This window comes from Poecilia mexicana, unplaced genomic scaffold (genome assembly GCF_051168715.1).
Source record: "Poecilia mexicana isolate PSO_F unplaced genomic scaffold, ASM5116871v1 scaffold_15, whole genome shotgun sequence".
NCBI classification, from domain to species: Eukaryota; Metazoa; Chordata; class Actinopteri; order Cyprinodontiformes; family Poeciliidae; genus Poecilia; species Poecilia mexicana.
In genome coordinates, this window is record NW_028263384.1 from 23589098 (window position 1) to 23607175 (window position 18078).

Here is an 18078-nt window from a genome sequence, read left to right on the forward strand (position 1 = left end):
ACGTATAAATACCCTAACACGTATTTATGGTTCACTTTAATGTGAGGACAGACACAACGCCTGTGATGTGCTGCTTTTAAGGATGTGAGTCAACAATTTGAGCCTCGCAACTCCGATATAAACCAGAAAATCCAACAGCATCAGATATAAACTGGGACATGGGACTGTTTTTGTGTAGAAGAATAGGTTTGTTATTTTAGCATTGAAATCCTTTGCATGCCAAGGAGTTGGTTTCTTAAAACCAAGCTTGTTTCCCCCTGACACCACCTACTGCTCAGGTTAAGGGAAATTACTGCGCTGACATGCAACATTTAAATGAACTCATTAAAATTTAAACAGTCACCAGTCCAGGGACAATCACTGCAGACCTCTGCTTGTCAGGCGACAAGATAATGCAATGCAAACAGCTGGTACGGTGGAGTAAAACTTGTTTTTCTTTGACTTTTCACATCGACAAAAACCCCTGTTGCTGATGCTTGTTTTTCCAGCTGTAGCACAAAAGGAATGAAACAAAGGAAGGTTTTCAGCAAGACAAAATGAGTTTGATTTAAATTCTGCATCCGGCTTCGGTGTCGGACAGTGGTGAGTAGTTAGAGTACCGCTGCTCAGAGCAGTGAAAATTGTGTTTAAAAAAGTGAGAAAAAGCTTAAAATTCCTTTAAAACGTTTATTGACACATGGCGCAGCATTGATAGAACTGCAAATTCAAGGTCAAAATACGAAGATGTACAAAATTTAAGTCTCTTTAGAAAGTGATGATTTTTCCCCTGTAAAAACTCATGTACTGTGTAAAATGAAATATGCTTGAAGATTTATCTTCCCTGTGAATTACTGTGACATGTCATTGCACATCTTTGTAGCATGGAGTCGTCCAAATCTGGCGTCTGCTAACAGGTATTCGCACCTAGTTTGATTGGAACATACTTAATTCCCCTCCGTTTTTTAAAGAAAAAGACAGTTTCTCATCCTGCAGGTTTTCTCTTATATTACAGTCTGGGCATTGGGCCAGCAACTCCAGAACCAAGATGCTGCTGCCTTTCTGGCGTGTTTGGCATTTTGTCTTGTTCAAATGCCTTTTTAAAGAACAATTCATTTTTGGCACAAGGGAGTATGACCTTTTCATGCATTATGATGTATTCAAACGGAGCCATGACACCTGCTATGCGATAATTAGTCCCAACACTGTAGCAAGATAAGCATCCTCATCCACCATGCTTCAGTGTGCTGTGGGTTGGAGTCGGTGCTTGGGGGTCATCTCCAGTTTCTTGATCCCTCCTCCAAAAAAATCCTCTACTTTCATCCATAAAATATTGCTTCATTTTCCTTCAGGTTAGTCGATATGTCCTTTGGCAAATTGCAACCTGGGAATTTGCTGGGCTTCACAGAGGCATTATCTTTCTGTTACAGTACTAAGAGGAAACAGTAGACCTTTTTAGTTTCCATTTAAAAACCATTTGAGATCAATTCAGCTGAGCAGCCTGTCATTTTTCTGCACTTCTTTATACAGTTGAAACCAGATATGTACACACTATAAGAAAGACACCTTCTTTCAATTTCATTTTCTCACATTAAATTACATTAAACCTTTTTCAGTTCGGTCGGCTAGAATTACCAATAATGTTTCCATTACAAATGCCAGAGTGATTTCTTTTTTAATACTTTCTTCAAAATTGAGAAGCGTATGTATGCCGAGACTGCTATATCTGTACACAATTTGGTAAAGCCCAGATGATGATGATTGCTTTGAAATCTGAAAGATATCTCATCATGTGAGTTATTTAGAGGCACACATATGGATGTATTTTAAAACATCTTGCAGTGTGGTGATTGCGAAGGGGTAAAGCACGTGATCCGTATCAAAAGTTTGAGTTTCGGCCTGTTGACCTTTGCCACATCTCTTCCCTCAATCTGCTTTCCTGTCAGACCACTCTCGAATAAATGCCACTAGAACCAATTAAGAAAAATATTCTAATAATATTTTTACATGTTACATCATGGAAAAATCAAAAAACATCCAAGATAGATGACGTGATCGACGGTGTGTAAATAAAAGGGACACGGGTGGAACGGGAATGTATATATGTTATATGTGTAGAAGGATGCTGAGGTTGGAACCACTGGGCAGAAAGCAAGACCAAAAAGGAGATTTATGGTTGTGGTGAAAGAGGACATGATAGTTGGAGTGAGATAATTACCTCCCTGGGAGGGAAAAGCAGACAAACATGGACTTCCGTATTTATGATTAAGCCGTGGGTAAAATTTCCAGATGCCTGAAGGTGCTACACATTTATCTGTTCAAAAAAGGGGAAAGACTCTATATCCCACAGATGGATTAGTTTTGGTGCAAACTGTACCCATCAACTCCAGAATAAAAGCTAAAAAATCTTGTAAATATGCTCAGTAAAGCTGGGAAGAGTATTATCTACATTGAAATGTGTCCTGTACCAATACAAGTTCAATGAGGAGGAATAAAGTATTAGTCCAAAGGCTACATAGAAAGCCAGATTAGATTTTTCCAAACCACTCAAGGGCAAAAAACTTATTTTTTTTGGAGAGCTGTTCTGTGGTCAAACTTAAACCAAAATTTAAGTGTGCCATTAGAACTATTGCTGCTTTTAAAGGAAAGATAGAGAAGCTCATAAGCCTGCTAACAGAGTTGGCAGCATCATTTAGTGGGGGAGATTTGCTGCAGGGCAAACTGGCAGCAAATCTACAAAATAGATGGTGTGATGAGGAAAGAACATTAGGTAATACTGAAGCAACATCTGAAGACGTCAGCCAGGAAGTTAACGCTTGGTCACAAATGGATCTTCTAAATGGGAAATGACCTTAAGCATGCAGCCAAATTAGTTACAGAGTGGCCCAAGAATAAAACAGTCAGTGTCTTGGAGTGGCCGCCACAACGTAAGAATTTCTAGCTAGAAATAAAAAGGTCTCTGTAAGCAACCTGACCCAGTTCCACCTGTTCTGAGAGGGAGGAATGGACCATGATTAGAGAAAACTGTTGTGAGAATCTTGAAGGAAATCCAGATGCAAATGGGTAGACTTAATGTGAGGGAAATAAGATTGCCATTTTATACACTGTATCTAAATGCCTGGAGGACAGATGTCGGCTATGACTTTCCGTCTCTAACTGAGCTTGAACAGCCTTTACTTCTGTATTTTGTTTTGTATTAGATGTACATGTAGCAGTCTCATTTGTTTTACCCAGTCTATTACCCTTCAAAGCAATTTTTGTAGCTTACAGACTAAACTTGGTTGATATGCTCCAAATATCAGACTTTATAACTGATTAAAAATTATGGAGCTAAACCACATCACGAGTCTGTGGCTTACTGCCACTTACTGTAGAGTGTCCTGCATAAAGCATTTAGCAGCTTTCTGTTGTTTTGGTTGTCATCTTGGGCTGAACTTGATCTCATCATGTACTTGTTGGTGTAAACCTGTGAGAAAGTTGGTTAGTGCAATAAAGGACCCTTCCTCTTGAGTACCGACACCTAAAACAGCAGGAGTTCTGCATGTTGTAGCGAACAAATGTTAAAGGGAAAAGTGCATGGGTATAAAGATTTTTTAGAAATAATGAACCCAACTAGTTGAAAACTTTATGCTAATAGCTGACAAAGGGATGTGTTTTTTTTTTTTTTTAAAGAGAAGCTTTCATGCCGAAACAGAGCGTCAGTCGTCGCCTTGCTTCACTTTGAAGTTTTCAGCCTTCTGGCTGTCAGTCTGTTGCCTTTGGCGCTCAAACCACCATCTCATCCGCATCTTGTATCCGGGATCGTTTTTATTAATTAACTTTCAAACATATTAACAAAGTAAATACCTCTACCAGGAACATGCACTTCAACTCTGGTTGTCCCCATTTATGAATGCAAAGAGAAAAACAAAATAGGATTTTTGAAAACTTTTGTCTTTTATCGATCAATAAGACACTGCAGGAAGCCATTTTTTCCCCCATGAATTACTCTAACCCAGTGGTTCCCAAACTTTTTCTGGTTAGTTGCGAAAAACTGTGAAAAGTTCTTTGCGTTTTGCTGCCATGATTCTAACACAAACCTGTGCAGCTCTGCACAGCAGCAGCAGGTCTCCTTCACTGCCGCACAGGTGTAAACCCAGCACGTTAAAAACGGATTAAACAGTTTTAACTGCTGATAAAATTGACATAGGAATAACAGAGTTGACCATTCTAAGGTAAAAACCCAACGCATACAGTGTTAATGTTTTTTTTTTTTATCCAGACGGCGCCCTAGGGGGCGTGCCCCACAGTTTGGGAACCTCTGCTCTAACCGGTGATCGACAGATCAAAACTAAATAAAACCCAAAGTTTCAGGAGATTCTCATCTGGTAATGCATTCTAACAAAGAACAAAAAGTGTTTTTAATAAGATTCAATTGAGCAAATAATTTTTCTGCTAGTGAACACTCGTGGAGAGATTAGTCATTAGGAAACGCTAAAATTAATGCCTGGATATTGATTTCCTGCTGATTAACTTCTGGTTGCATTTTTCAAAATACTTCCATTCTTACTAAGAATTTCCTGGTCTAAAACACACAGCAGGTCATGACGAAACCAAAATGACACAATGAGCATTATAAGCTGACACAGGGCTTTGAATTTAAACTTTATTAGTTGTTTCTGTTATAGTTTAGCAAAGCAAACATCAAAGTATGAAGGCATCATCATTTCATTTCATAGAACTGTAATTCATCTGTTCTTTAGCATGGCACCACCCAAAATAATTAGCTAACGATTAAAAGAAAGTAAAACCATTTTAATTTCAACCCAATAAAACAAGAAATGTTTAACAACAGGCAATAGCCATTGTGATGTAATTAAAAATACAAATCATCTGCAAGCAAAACACAAGCATAAAATCATACTTGGCCCTCCTCCTAAAGTCTGATACCATTATTTTTTGTCTGATATGAAATAAGGCAGATTCCTTCCCGTACAATTATAAACAATCTGGAAAGAAGACAAGCAAAAGTGAAGAGGGCTAGTTCTTTTTTTTTTATGACAGTGAAATTCAAAGCAATTTTCTGGCATGCACTGGAAAAGGCGAAGAAAACAGGGGGAGGAAAAAAAAAGGGCTAATCAATTTGTCAAGAGACGGCCGCATCCTGGTTTGTGTGATCTGGGATGTTAACACATGAGTTGCCAGGGAATGGCACGTTGCCTTGCAGTTATTGGCTGATTTGACTTGGCGCTGCACCAACGGTGCAATCTAAAAGCCCCATAAATGCAGAACATGAACCTGTATATTGCCAAGTTGGAATTGTAGGAACAAAAAGGTTGATGTTAAGCCTCATCCAGTCAGGAGTGTCAACATGTAGGAGCTGCGGCTGCTGCCCTCTGACAGCTTGACCGAGCTCTCACAGTGGCTTTTAGCAAATAAACACTTGAACCTGGTTCGTCTCTTTGCACCCTGCTGGCAAAATGATGGATGACTAACACACAGTGAGGTATGGCTCTTCTTTTCTGGTTGATATGTTCAAGTCCTATAGCAAGGTTTTGTACATACATACATTTACATACAGTACATACATACTTCAGGGAAGAATTAAAAGGTGGAGAGCTAATTAAAGTTGGGGTTGTGAGCATCATGTGAAGTTTCTGGTTGTCCTGGGCCAGTGTCAGAGCCCATTCTGACATGGACCCGTCTGACACCAGTGGGGTTGGCCTTTGCACAGTTTACTGGCTGTCAGATGAGGTTGATTGTTCTCCTCTCAGTAGGTCATTCTTTGTTCTCAGCAGATTCTGGACAGAAAATTAAAATGGGACGTGAAAATACTGTCAAATACCGTGCTTAAGTTTTAATTTCCATTCTTAAAAAATTAACATTTTAAAAATATATACTTTAAAAAAAATTGTAACTGATTACATTTATTTTGTGAATTAGGCCTTACATTTCATATTACCAATGTGCCAAAAATATGTTTATTTGTTGTTTACTTTTTCCTTAGGTCATGACTCTATTTGCCAGTGTCATTACGTTTTTGTTGCTATACAAACTTATTGGCAATTTCATCTTTATTGTGTGCTTGATATAAAAACTCTCATCACACTATTTCAGATACCCGAAAACAGTTATTTCAAAATGAGTCTCCTCGACACACGTCATAGTCTTGCCCCCTTTTTGCTGCCACTCAGAATTTTATACTGCAAGGCCACTAAAATGTATACAAAATGAGTATAAATATCAAACTTCTTACTGTTTGATATTTAACATCCTAACCTGTTATGATGCTGAAATAAACAGGGGAAAAAGGTCAGTCATGCTTTCATACATTTACTCAGTTTTAAGTCATACTGCTCAGCTTTCTCAAGTTTGCAATATGTTTTTTTTTATTTAAAATGATCAAATACCAGAATAGGAAAAGATCAGAGTGGCTGCAAAAATGAGGCAAAACTGGCCTTTGTGTCGAGGGCTAACCCTAATCTTTTTTTTTTTTTTATAATAACTGATGTCATGTTTATAGTTTTATATTGACTTCTGCAGTAATTCATAGACAGTTCCACTATGCTAAATGATGAATTTTAGGATATATTTGGTGTCCTAAATATATCCTAAGTTATTTGTTAGGAATAGATAAACGATAGTCAAACATATATAGAGATATCCCCCCCATCCTCTCCCACTGTGGGCCTTAGTTTTGGGCTGCATTGGAGTGCCGAATTAAAACATACTTATCAAATTACAGGTATAGCCGAGTCAACGTGGTTCAGATCAAAATATTCTGCATCAAAACCCAAAATTTAGGCAAAATTCAATCTGAAATTGAGAGGCCGTTCCATTTCTCTATCTTAACCTTTAGTGAAGCTGAAATAATCCATTACCTGGACTCAGAAAAGAGGACAGCCTGTTGTGATTCTCCTAAGTTGTACTCTAGCTGATTAAAAAGAACAGTCTATGCTGACCAGATTCATAATAAAGCATCCCACCGTGATCTTTACGCTTGTTAGACAACAACCTTTTTCTTCCCTGACGCTTTGTCTGGCATTGTTAAAGCTTTCCCTTTCTACACCGCCACGTGTGTCTCTGCCAACTTATTTCATATGCTGCTACTCTGTCCTATTTATTCAAACCCAACAATCTGTTCATAGCAGATACTTGTGTTTCTTTTTTTTCCCCTCTACCTGGAAACTCCTCTTTGCAATACCCAAGTCCCTATTTCTGGCTTAACAATTCTCCTGAATGGAAAAGAAAAAAACAAAAAAAAAACAAAATACATTTCCAGTGATAGAAATGTAAATGTGTCAATATACAAATGCTATGCAATTGGACCAAAACTTTGATAGAAATCTGAGAATAACAGTGGCACAGTACCCTTATCAAACATGATTTATTGGCATGATTACTACCACTGCGGTCACTGCATGTTAAAATAATATACATTTTGCAGTTGATTTATTAAACGTCCGATGGTCGGGTTTTCAGGTAATTTATCACACTCAATCTCCAAAGACGTGCCGACACTTGTGTGTCGAGATATCAGGGTTAACACCGCAGACCTGAAATGGGTTGAGTGGAGTTACAAATGCATTTGGCCCTGGAGGAGCACGTACAAATGGCCTGCACTCCCCTACAGAGACGGGAAGATGGAGACAGACGGGGAGGAAAACTGATGCAGGGGGGATGAACCCAGGCAACAATTTCCTGCACATAGCTCAGGATTCTCTGAATAAACTGAATTTTAATTCAGTGGCTGTGGCCACTAATAGGAACCCTCTTAAAAATAGAGATGTGCATGAGCCCGCGAGAGGTTGTTAATGTTTCCTCCGTGCCCTTACCTTTGGGCTTTGGGTCTTCAGGTTTTGTCGAAGAAGATTCTTCTGGATTCTCAACAGGTTTTATATCCTCTAAGAGAACAGAAAATGGGGGGGAAAGGGTTGTAAGCAAAGAAAACCTGCAACATACCTCAAGAGCATATGCTCACCAAAGCTTCAGAATCAGCCTGAGCAAATTTATAGTTCATGCATCTGTCTAAGGCTAAAGATTAAAGGTAGTGTTCCTCCTTCACAAAACTACATTCTTTATCATAAAAACAGTTTCAGCAGCTTCCACATATACTGAATGCTAATATGTACCGTCATGTGGTGTGAATTAGTAAGTAGAAAGGGAAGTTGCAAGAAGAAACCGAGTGGCTGTCGGTAGTAGACGATCCCTCTTAGCTTCTTCACTTTTACCAAAACATTAAATGTATTTTATCTGGATTTTATGCTACAGACCAACAGAAAGTAAGATGCAGTCATGGAAGGGAAGAAAATGATACATAGTTATACATATTATTACAAATAAAACCTGGAAAATATGGCATCCGTTTTAATTGAACCTCTTTACTCTGATGCTGGTAAATGAAATCAGGTGCAACCAAGTTTAGAAGTCACCTCATTATATGCCAAGTCTGTCATTTTCCTAGAGATAGCTACTGAGCTTTTCTAAAGAAACCCTAAAGAAAATGAGTTCCTAGTTCATCTGCTTAGCTGCATTTCTCTTCTAGATGAAGCCACTGTAGGAGTCACTATTCTGCCTTTAAATGTCCACTTTTCTTTAACATAGAAAGTACACTTTGATCCTTTCTTCTGTTTGTTTCTGTGTATTTGCTCTGTCTAAAGGTCGCTGCAGACGGTCGCTAGAGGGAGTTTTTCCTTTTCTGCTGCCGCCACAGACCTGTTCAGGGGGAATGAATGCTTCAAGTCAATGACTCTATGCAATCTGCATGGTTTCCTTCAACAGAAAACTAACAAAATTAAATTGAGTTTGAATTAGTTTATATGATTGGACTGAAATTTATGTCCACTCTTCTTTGCAAAATAGTTCAGGATCGAAGGAAAGTGTGTGAGTAATACCTTTCAAGGCTTGCCTCAGACTTTATTGGTGTTATACTAGGGCTTTGATATGAACCTTTTTTGCATACTTGGGCTGTTTAATGTTACTGTCATACTGGAAGGTGAACCTCAATCCCTTTCTCTTAAAAAAAGCACCTCACAGCAAATTTAAAGTTATAAGGGATAGTGTATTCAGGATGATGAGTTGAACATGCTATTTACGGTAGCGTAAATTGAACTAAATACAGGCCAAACTTTTCAGATTTGAACTTGTGAATGATTTTTGAACACTGCGTATTCTTTTTCTACCTCCTCTCCTTTTGTGTTGGGCTGATTACACAAAGTGTTTAGCATCACTACTCACCGCCGTTGCTGGTGCCAGCGTTGGGTTCAGAGGAATCTGTAATGCAGAGCAGATATTGATGTAGACATTGCCTTTACTCAGGTATTAACGTTAATCATTGTCTGAAATCATTCTGCTTGCAAGCTGCTGTTCCAATTTATTTTTAGTCCAAGGACTTTATGGCAGCTTCACACTTCTGACCCAATGCTTTCTCTCATCCCTGAAAACTCACTGCCTTCCTAAAGAGTTATACTTCACAAAAAAAGAACAAAACAAACACACAATGGGAGAAAGACTCATGCAAAATTAATTACAGGCTGCCATCCCTGTAAGGCAGCTAGAGACCCTCCTCCCCTTCCCCTACAAACATCCTTTCCCCCTCTTCTCTATCCTACTTGTTACCTTTGTAGTCACAAAACTCCTTTATCGTCGCTCCCTGAGCAAACCTCCGCATTTCCTTCTTTGGAACAACAATCATCCCAACAAAGCACGCCACAAAAATAACCCGCTCTCCCCAGGCAGGCTTGTGATAATGTAAACAAATACAACTGCTTAAACATAATAGAAGAATGTGCAGGATCCAAAACAAGTCATCATTCTGTATGTCTGCAGTCAAGGTCATTTACGAAGTTGGTAAAAAAAAAGGAGGTTCCTGGTGATCCTTACAGCTTTGGATTTAAATACCATGCCACCTTTAAAAAAAGCACATGTAGGCAACATTAGTCTTTGTTTCCGTGGCTGTTCTGAAGACGTCCATAAAAAGAAGAAAACACACTCTTTTTTTGTATTTAATCTGTTGCAATATTTCAGCATAAACTTTTCCTTTTGTAGACACCAGAGGGACAGAAGTACTGCTGAGAAGCAGGAAGGATGAAGCAACAACAGTCTGAGCCTTTGTATAGCTTTATGCCTTTTAATCTGAGACATTGAACTGCCCACGAGGCAAAATATCATCCTTAAACAGAGAGTAAAAAGGAATATTTTCGATGTTTACATGTTTGTTCTTGTAGTTTAGACTATGCATACTTGTTTGTGCTTAGTTTTCTTTTTCACTGAGCCCCTTTTCCTCCAAAAATTCTTCTTGGTCTTTGGTTTTGACTTTTAATGACTAATTCATACTCTGAATATCAGACATAACCAGGCATCCCTAAATAAAACCCTGGGTAACCAATTTATAAGGCACCTAATTTGTAAATAGCCTTCAGAGATGCAGAACCTTTGCATAAGTCATCAACATGAAAATCAAGGAAGAAGTTATTAAACCTGCAACCATGAAACCCATGGTCTCTCTGGAGAAGCTTCAGAGACGGAGCCCAGGAGGGAGAATCTGTTGACGGGACTGAATTTACTTATGCAAGGCACAAATCTGTCCATTATGGGGAGGAAGAAAACCTCTGACATAAAAACTCAACATATGGATGAAGGCACTTTAAACTTTTGGCTCAATTTGTAAAACATAATATTTGACCAACTTATTTATGCCAGCTTTTAGACAAAAGGTACACAAACACAAAGGACAGAATACATTTTCGACTATTAAATTGTAAATCTTTTTTGAAAACCATGGATATCATTTTGTACTTCACAATTATGATTTACAAATAATTAAAACTCAACATGTGGTGTCAGAAATTTTGAAAATTGCAAAACGGTTACAAGTAACCGTAATCATAATGTGACTTATGATGTCACATTAATCGACAGTGATTAACTCAATACACTGAGTTTACTCAGCCTCTAATTAGTCTCTTGGTCTGGGTCAGTCGGACACAATCATCCGGCCAACTGTTGATTGGACAGATGTCCAGAAGACAGTCATTGACACGCTTTATAAAAAAGGTAAGACAAGGAGATTGCTAAAGAAGCTGGTTGCTTTCCTACACATGGGCTACAGGTGTCTTACCTGGGCTGAGGAGAAAAAGAACCGGGCTGTTGCTCAATGGTCTAATTCTCTCTTTTCACATGAAAGTAAAGTTTACGTCTCATTTGGAAATCAAAGTCTAAGACTCTAGAGGACCAGTATTATGTGCATAGAAATGAACAAAATTTTTATTTACCTTATGTAATACTCTAATTCTCTAACTCACCAAATGGGTTGGGTTTACATCATCTTTAAACCATAATCATCAAAATTAAAGTAAGGAGGTTTGAAATAATTCACTCTGTGTAACAGATTTACTTGGGTTCCACAAAATATCTCCTTTTTTATTATATTCAGGTAAATAGCTTCATCTTTAAAGAAAACTGGAAGTGGGACGTGTGAAGTTGCTTGATGTAAGAACAAAGCCTGCAACACAAAAGCAGGGAGCTCAAGGAAGGAGCTCACTAAAGCACTCGCTTCATTCCACACACTTCTAACATCTTCCCTCCAAGGTAATAACAGTACAGTCTTGGTGCTAAGGTAGCATCCTGCTCCTCTAATATCCGACAGTAATCAAAACAAAACAAAAAAAAAGCTCCACAGTTTCAGCTGATTGTGGCCCCAGCCTCCCACTGCCTGCCTGAAGCTTGGAACGTAGTTCTGTCTCACTCTCTAATTTGGCTCCTGTGAGCTGAGAGTGGAGAGGCTATCATTTAGAAAAAGATCTGGGAGTTTGCTGTGGCAAACACATAAACAAGATGGGGGGAGAAAGAAAAAACTGGCCTCCGTCAAGATTATGGTGAAGGAGAGGCACAGTGTTGAGAGGGCAAGGGAAGATGAGAAAAACAGCACGCTGAAGTAAGTTCGTCTGTAGGAGGCCGAGGAGACATTACATCACTGTTTCTGAAAACTCACACATCCTGTTTCTGCTTCATAGCTGCTGAAACAAAAATGTTTACAAGATTATTTGATCTGATTCCATATATCTGACAGTGCCACTGTGATACGGAGTTCAAAACCTAGACCGAATAAACATTCTTACCTCTGGTAATGTTAACATTTGGTCAATCACACTGATTCTGATTCCCTTAAATAAAGATCAGACCAACCAGTTAAGCATACGCGTAGCTATGAGGACTCGCATAAATAGTAATAAATTCACAAAACCTAACCCAGGATTTACACGCATGCATCTTTTCTGCACACATTAAAGCCTTTAGCATTAAAGCCACATTTTGTGTGCATGCATCGCCATAAATGATACATGCCAACAGCATATCTGTATAAATATACCCATATGTTCATTACTATAGCTAGTATTTCAAGTAAATGTAGTTTGTCTTAGTGAATTATTTTGAAAATACAGCTGCTGTGCTGATAGACTTTCCTGTTGGAATGGTATGATCTTTGTAGACGGACTCCATATGTGCTCCAGCATCCTGCAAAAAATAGGACTTCTAGGTTATAATTTTGATGGATGACAATGCAGAGGTGCTGTGCACGGCGCCACCATGCACAGCCTTGCAGAGGCAATGTAAGCTCTTTGACCATAATGGGTGTGCATTTTGCTAGAGTTACAATGACATGTATTTGATCCAAACTTATCCATGTGACAAGATGGAGCATACTTGATAATCTGACACTTCAAGGCTGTTGGGGACATTCAAAAACACTTGGGAAGCAAATGGTGGTTTATTCACCCAGGGGGGCTGAATAAAACGGCATGCCACGCTTTTCAAATTTCTACTTCAAAAAATATTAAAAACAATGTATCCTATTCCTTCCACTTCACAATCATGCACTACTTTCTGTTGGTTTAACACTTAAGTGTCAAACTGCAGTCCATGAAGTCTAGTGTCCTGCAATGTCTGGATGCATCACTGCAGTAAGAGACCTGACTCAACTAAGTGGGTCATTAGCAGGACTTCATGCTGAAGAGGTAATTCAGCCATTTGATTAAGGTATGTTGGACATATTGACTCTTGAGGATGGGAGGCGGACACACCTGGTCTAACACATAAAATCCCAATAGAACACATTGGAGTTTCTACCAGCAAAACAAAGATTCAGAGATATAAGGGGTATTAAGATTTATTAAATCCACTGTAGGTCACAGAGTTGAAAACAAAAACTCTAGAATGATTAGGAAACCTTTACTATCTTTAGCACTTCATATCAGTTCCAGCCTTCAGGAGGAGAGGAAATGTGCATGTGCTCACATTTCCACACAGAAGAGGAGGACAGGAAGGAAGAGAGTTGGGCATAAGTCACCCTCATCTGCAGACAAGCAGAAAATTACATCCCCTTACCCTCCATTCATTTATTAGACAAGGGGTAGTTAGCGTTTTGTTGGTCAGCGTTAGTGTTCTGCACAACAACAATGTGTTACAGTAGAAAATCTCTTTAGATCTAAAATAAATAGACAGAAGCAAGTAAAAGTTTTGTATGAAAAACAGATATTTGAATAGTGGCCGCCTTTGTTTGGCAAAATCCCCGTTTATTTCTCATCATAATCAAATCTCATCTGTCACACCACCGTTAACAAACTGGAAGCCGACTTTGCTTAATGTTCCAGATGGGACCCTTTGGGTAGAAGAGGATGTTCTCTTTGTCCTACAGCCACATGACACCTCAGTGACATTTATTCAACTATCCTTCTTTAACAGTAAAAGAATAGGGTTGGAAAAAATAATCAATGGAGGTGTGGAGACATCTGTACCTTGCAGAGTCAGTTCCCCAGGATAATTTTTTTTCCCCTTCATTTGATCCCAGAGCCATGGTTTTGACATGCCGTGCGAACCGGTCTGGAAGATTTGATCTCCAGAAGATCACACAGGTGTCCAGCCGTTCGCAGTCAAACAATGAACATGACCTATCACAGTCTCAGCTCAGGAAGAAGCTAAAAACCATTCACTGCTTACTTCTTACACTGAGCAATGGATATCATCTGATAGGTCCATTTACAGATTAAATCTCCTTCAGTGAATACAAAGTATTTCTATCTCACCAGAGTAAGCTCTGTTTTGTGGGTTTTATTAGGCACCTGGAGGGCGTTCTGAGAAATAAAGAAAGAAACTATCAAGGCCGGCAGCACTACCTGTCGAAGCTTTATTTCCACAAAATGAAGATAACTTTTTCAGAAGAAAGGATTGCTACAAATTCAGTTGTCTGAGCTTCCATAGACTGAATAATGTTTTACCAACTGACAGTAAATGTTAAATAAAATTTCACTGCTTCATATTGTAATTTGGATTGGACTGAGTTAGAATATACTTTATTATGGAATGAATGAATATACTTTGTTGCTATGGACTGGCGACCTGGAGATAGGAACCGGCATCCCTCGCAACCTCTGTGAGATAAGCATGTATCATAATGGATGGATGGATGAATATACTTTAATAACCTCCACAGGGAAAATTCAGAGTACAGTGAAGAACAAAAAACAATCTGAATTTTACTTCGTTGCATTCCCAGTGCATAGGATTAAATTTGTACTAAATTATTGTACCAGACTATTCAATTTGATAAACCAGTTTTTCATTATGCTAAATACTGAACTCCTTCATGTTTTCATAACAGTTTTTATAGTTTTAAAACTGCTATTAAAGTACAGATGCAAAAGTTCACTTGTGGTTTTTGCAGACTCTGCTCAAATGTTGAATATAGAACCAGCAAACACCATTGACTATAAATAAGATGGAGGATTGACAGATGTGTGATACGTTTTTTTATAATTACTTCACACATATTCTGACCTGGTGAATACTAAAATTCAATCCCACAGTTTTGCTAATTTTTTTTAAGACTGTACAAACCTAGTAAACAGACTGAATTAAATGAGAGCAAGACTAATTTCAGCACGTAAACCGGGTGGTCTTTAGAGCCTCTGGTCTGCTCCGTATTAAACCATGTGTATTAAAGAAGTATCAAAGCATCTCTCATTGAACTTTACATGGACTAACAGCTTTGGGCCTGGCAAGCCTACTACAAAAATAATCAAAGACATCCCTACTGAAGCAAAACAGCAGACCTCAATTGCCCAACCAAAAGAACTAATGAGCTGGTAAATGTGGAAAGCAGCCTATGTTCATATGTTAATGTTAAATTTGTAGTGCAGGCTTGTGGAAAGAGCTTAACTGCATGAGCTGATTCTCCCAAAACAGGATGGGAGGGGGAGGAAAAATAGGATATTTGTGAGAAAGGGAGGTGTGTCAGTATTGGATAGCTGGAGTTTTCTCTTCTTTGAGGTAGAACACTGTCTGACAATCTAAGCCAATTAAAGAGCACTGAGCTGTGACCTGCGGGCCGTGGAGATGAAAACAAGTCTGTTCAGTAAACACTGTGACTGCCCCCTCTCCACTGTTATCCTCCTGAAAAAGCCAAGAGTCTTCATTAATATTCCGGCTTTCTTCTCCTTAAGAAAAGGCCAAGGGGTTGTAGACACTAAGTAGCATTGTGCACCCCTGTGGGTTTGGGTAACCTTGCAGTGGTGGTGGTTGTGGTGGGGTGGCTCCAAGTTGGGTCAGGGTCCTCTAAACACGCTGAAAAGACCCAAGCTTATTACACAACCCTGAGCCATGCTTGACAAGATGAGAAAACAAAAAGCACTTTGAATAAGGAGAAAAAGAGAACAGGACACCATCTGCTTTGGGGTTAAGCTCCCACTCAGAGGAAAGCAAAGATGATTAGAGGGCAGCAAGCGGTGGAAGGAAGGAAAATATGCTGCAGCTAACAATAAAAGAAAATTAGAAGAAAATGACCAATGGCATGACTTTAATAACACACCAACTGCCCTGCGTAAAAAAACAAAACAAAAAAAAAAGCTGGAAAAATGCTCTAGTTGGCAGTGTCTGTCAATTCCTTTTTTAATTTTTAAAAAAATCTTTATTATTCCCCACTTCATCCAAAGTAGCGTGAGACAGCCACCACGGTGTGTAAGGAGACAACTGAAGAGATTAAAACAGGAGTCGGAGCACCGAGATACCAGGAGATGAAAGGAATAAGTGAGGAGCTGATTAAGTGAAGGAGTGAACGGAGAAAACACAAAAATAGACATGGAAGGGAATAATGCAAAAGAGGCCTCCCTGTGTGTGACCTACATACCTGCTAAACCTGCTGTCAGTGGTGGCCTGCTCTGCTCTCATCACTCACTGAAATACTTTACATAATCTTTAGACTCCCCCCGCGCTGCCAGAGGGTCCGCTGCAAGGCAGCTGCCCGCTGCTGTTTTCAATACCTTTTGTGGTTTCTTACATGAAGGCAGAGACCGTCTTGCTGGGGAACAGTGAATCTGGCACTGCACGACGTGGCGAACCACGGTGATAGATTAAAATGGGACGCACCACTGCTGGGGGACCATGACGAGCAAGCATGTTTGCCGGTTTTAGGTGTTGTGTCTATTTTTTTTTATTTTTGTAAAGACACCTCAAGGTGTCTAAATTAGATCATAGATTGGACTGGTCAATATAATCAAAACACAAGTCTACACTGTAGAGAAAACAAAAACCCAGGAAAAGCATCTGTCTGTCAGTGAAAGGTCAGCGAGAAAACGGGCTGACGGATCGACCCGACAAAAGCACTGAGTGAATATGTCTCTAGTGGAGTTTGAAACGGAGACAGGCAGCTTTCTTTGGATAATTAAGACATCTCATGGAAATTATCTTAAAGCAGTATCTGTTTTTAACAATATGAATTTGATGACCAACCATAACTTTCCAATATACCACACAGAACTTAACACCATATCCTCTTGACATGATGGGGATTGGGTTTTTTGCAGGCTAGTTTTTATGTAAGAACAAACTACTTCTCTCCTTTTACATTTTCACAATTTACCTGAAACTACAAAACAGTGGAAAATATATAAAAAAACTGGCAAAAACCAGGCTTCATGAACTAATACAGTTCAATCTAAATCTAACGTTTGCAGAGAGGTTACAAAGGATCTTTTTCTTTTTTTTGTTTACAGAATATCGTTGAACACAAGGATAAAAAAATAAATCAACATATGGCATAATGAACATAATGAACTGGAGAAAAAAAATATTTATATTTCTGAAAGAAACTGTAGTTCATTACCAGCAATGAAACTAAACTAATTAGTTTCATTGCTAAAAGAGCTGCTGTTGCCAGATGCAACTTTTCTCAGTGAAATGTCAATGCTGTTGAGATGGATATTATAAATTTCTCACTATAGGTAGAAAGACATCATCACTGGTTGACTATTGCATATTACATGTTTTACTCATATTATGCAACTCCAATATTAACGCCTTGAGGTGGCATTTATTATAAAGTGGGTGTACAGTATACAAATAACTAGAATTAAAATCAGTAATTGTTAGAAAGATGAAGACTGATTTCATTTTTTGCATCTCAATGAATCCAAGCAAATACATAAATCACCAAGTGAATTTCTCCACTGTAGGAAAATAAACATTTTTTGATTTCCTGACCTAGAATTCAGAGCTAATACAATAGACATAAAATGTAAATTATTTCTTTTCTCACTAACTGACTGATTGAAACTTTTGGAACACAGCGTTCACATGTTACCAGGTCAAGATTTGTAGTAAAACACTAAAATAATCAAAAGATGTTTCAGGAAAATGCTCCTTTTAGAGTGTGAGGACTTAAGAAACAAGGTGCAAGTATGCATGGGATGTACAGAACGTTCAAGTGGTTTATATGACCAAATCATAGACCTGAGCATGAGATCTAACACACCAGGTAAGATCCCAGAGGCTGTGGAAAAAGGCTTCAGAAACAATCCAGCATCTCACAGCAGGTTAACATAGAACACTGTAACGTTATGACAGTGACGCTTAAGAGCCACTTAAGGCTCCTTTATCTGCCACAGTGAAGCAGTAAACCCTCCAGTCGACATAAGCTAACAATATCTGTTTAAATATTAGCTTCACAGCAATAGCCTGCCCAATGATGGTGATGAGACAACCCTAGTTTACACACTAACTTACCACACTACACATTTAGAGGAAACTGGGGAAATACAATAAATTGTTGTGTATCTGAAGTATGGTAAT

General features: G+C 38.7%; 1 protein-coding gene across 1 annotated transcript in view; it reads right to left on the reverse strand.

Moving 5' to 3' along the window:
• Positions 1 to 4607: 4607 nt before the first annotated feature.
• macrod2 (mono-ADP ribosylhydrolase 2) overlaps positions 4608 to 18078 on the reverse strand; it is a 466505-nt gene continuing 453034 nt past the window's right edge. The window contains exons 16-18 of the mRNA XM_088012960.1: positions 9193 to 9228; positions 7791 to 7859; positions 4608 to 5756 (exon numbers count right to left, since the gene is read on the reverse strand). Coding sequence (XP_087869086.1) covers positions 5734 to 5756; positions 7791 to 7859; positions 9193 to 9228 — 128 coding nt within the window. The 3' untranslated portion in view covers positions 4608 to 5733. The remainder of the gene's footprint in view (positions 5757 to 7790; positions 7860 to 9192; positions 9229 to 18078) is intronic.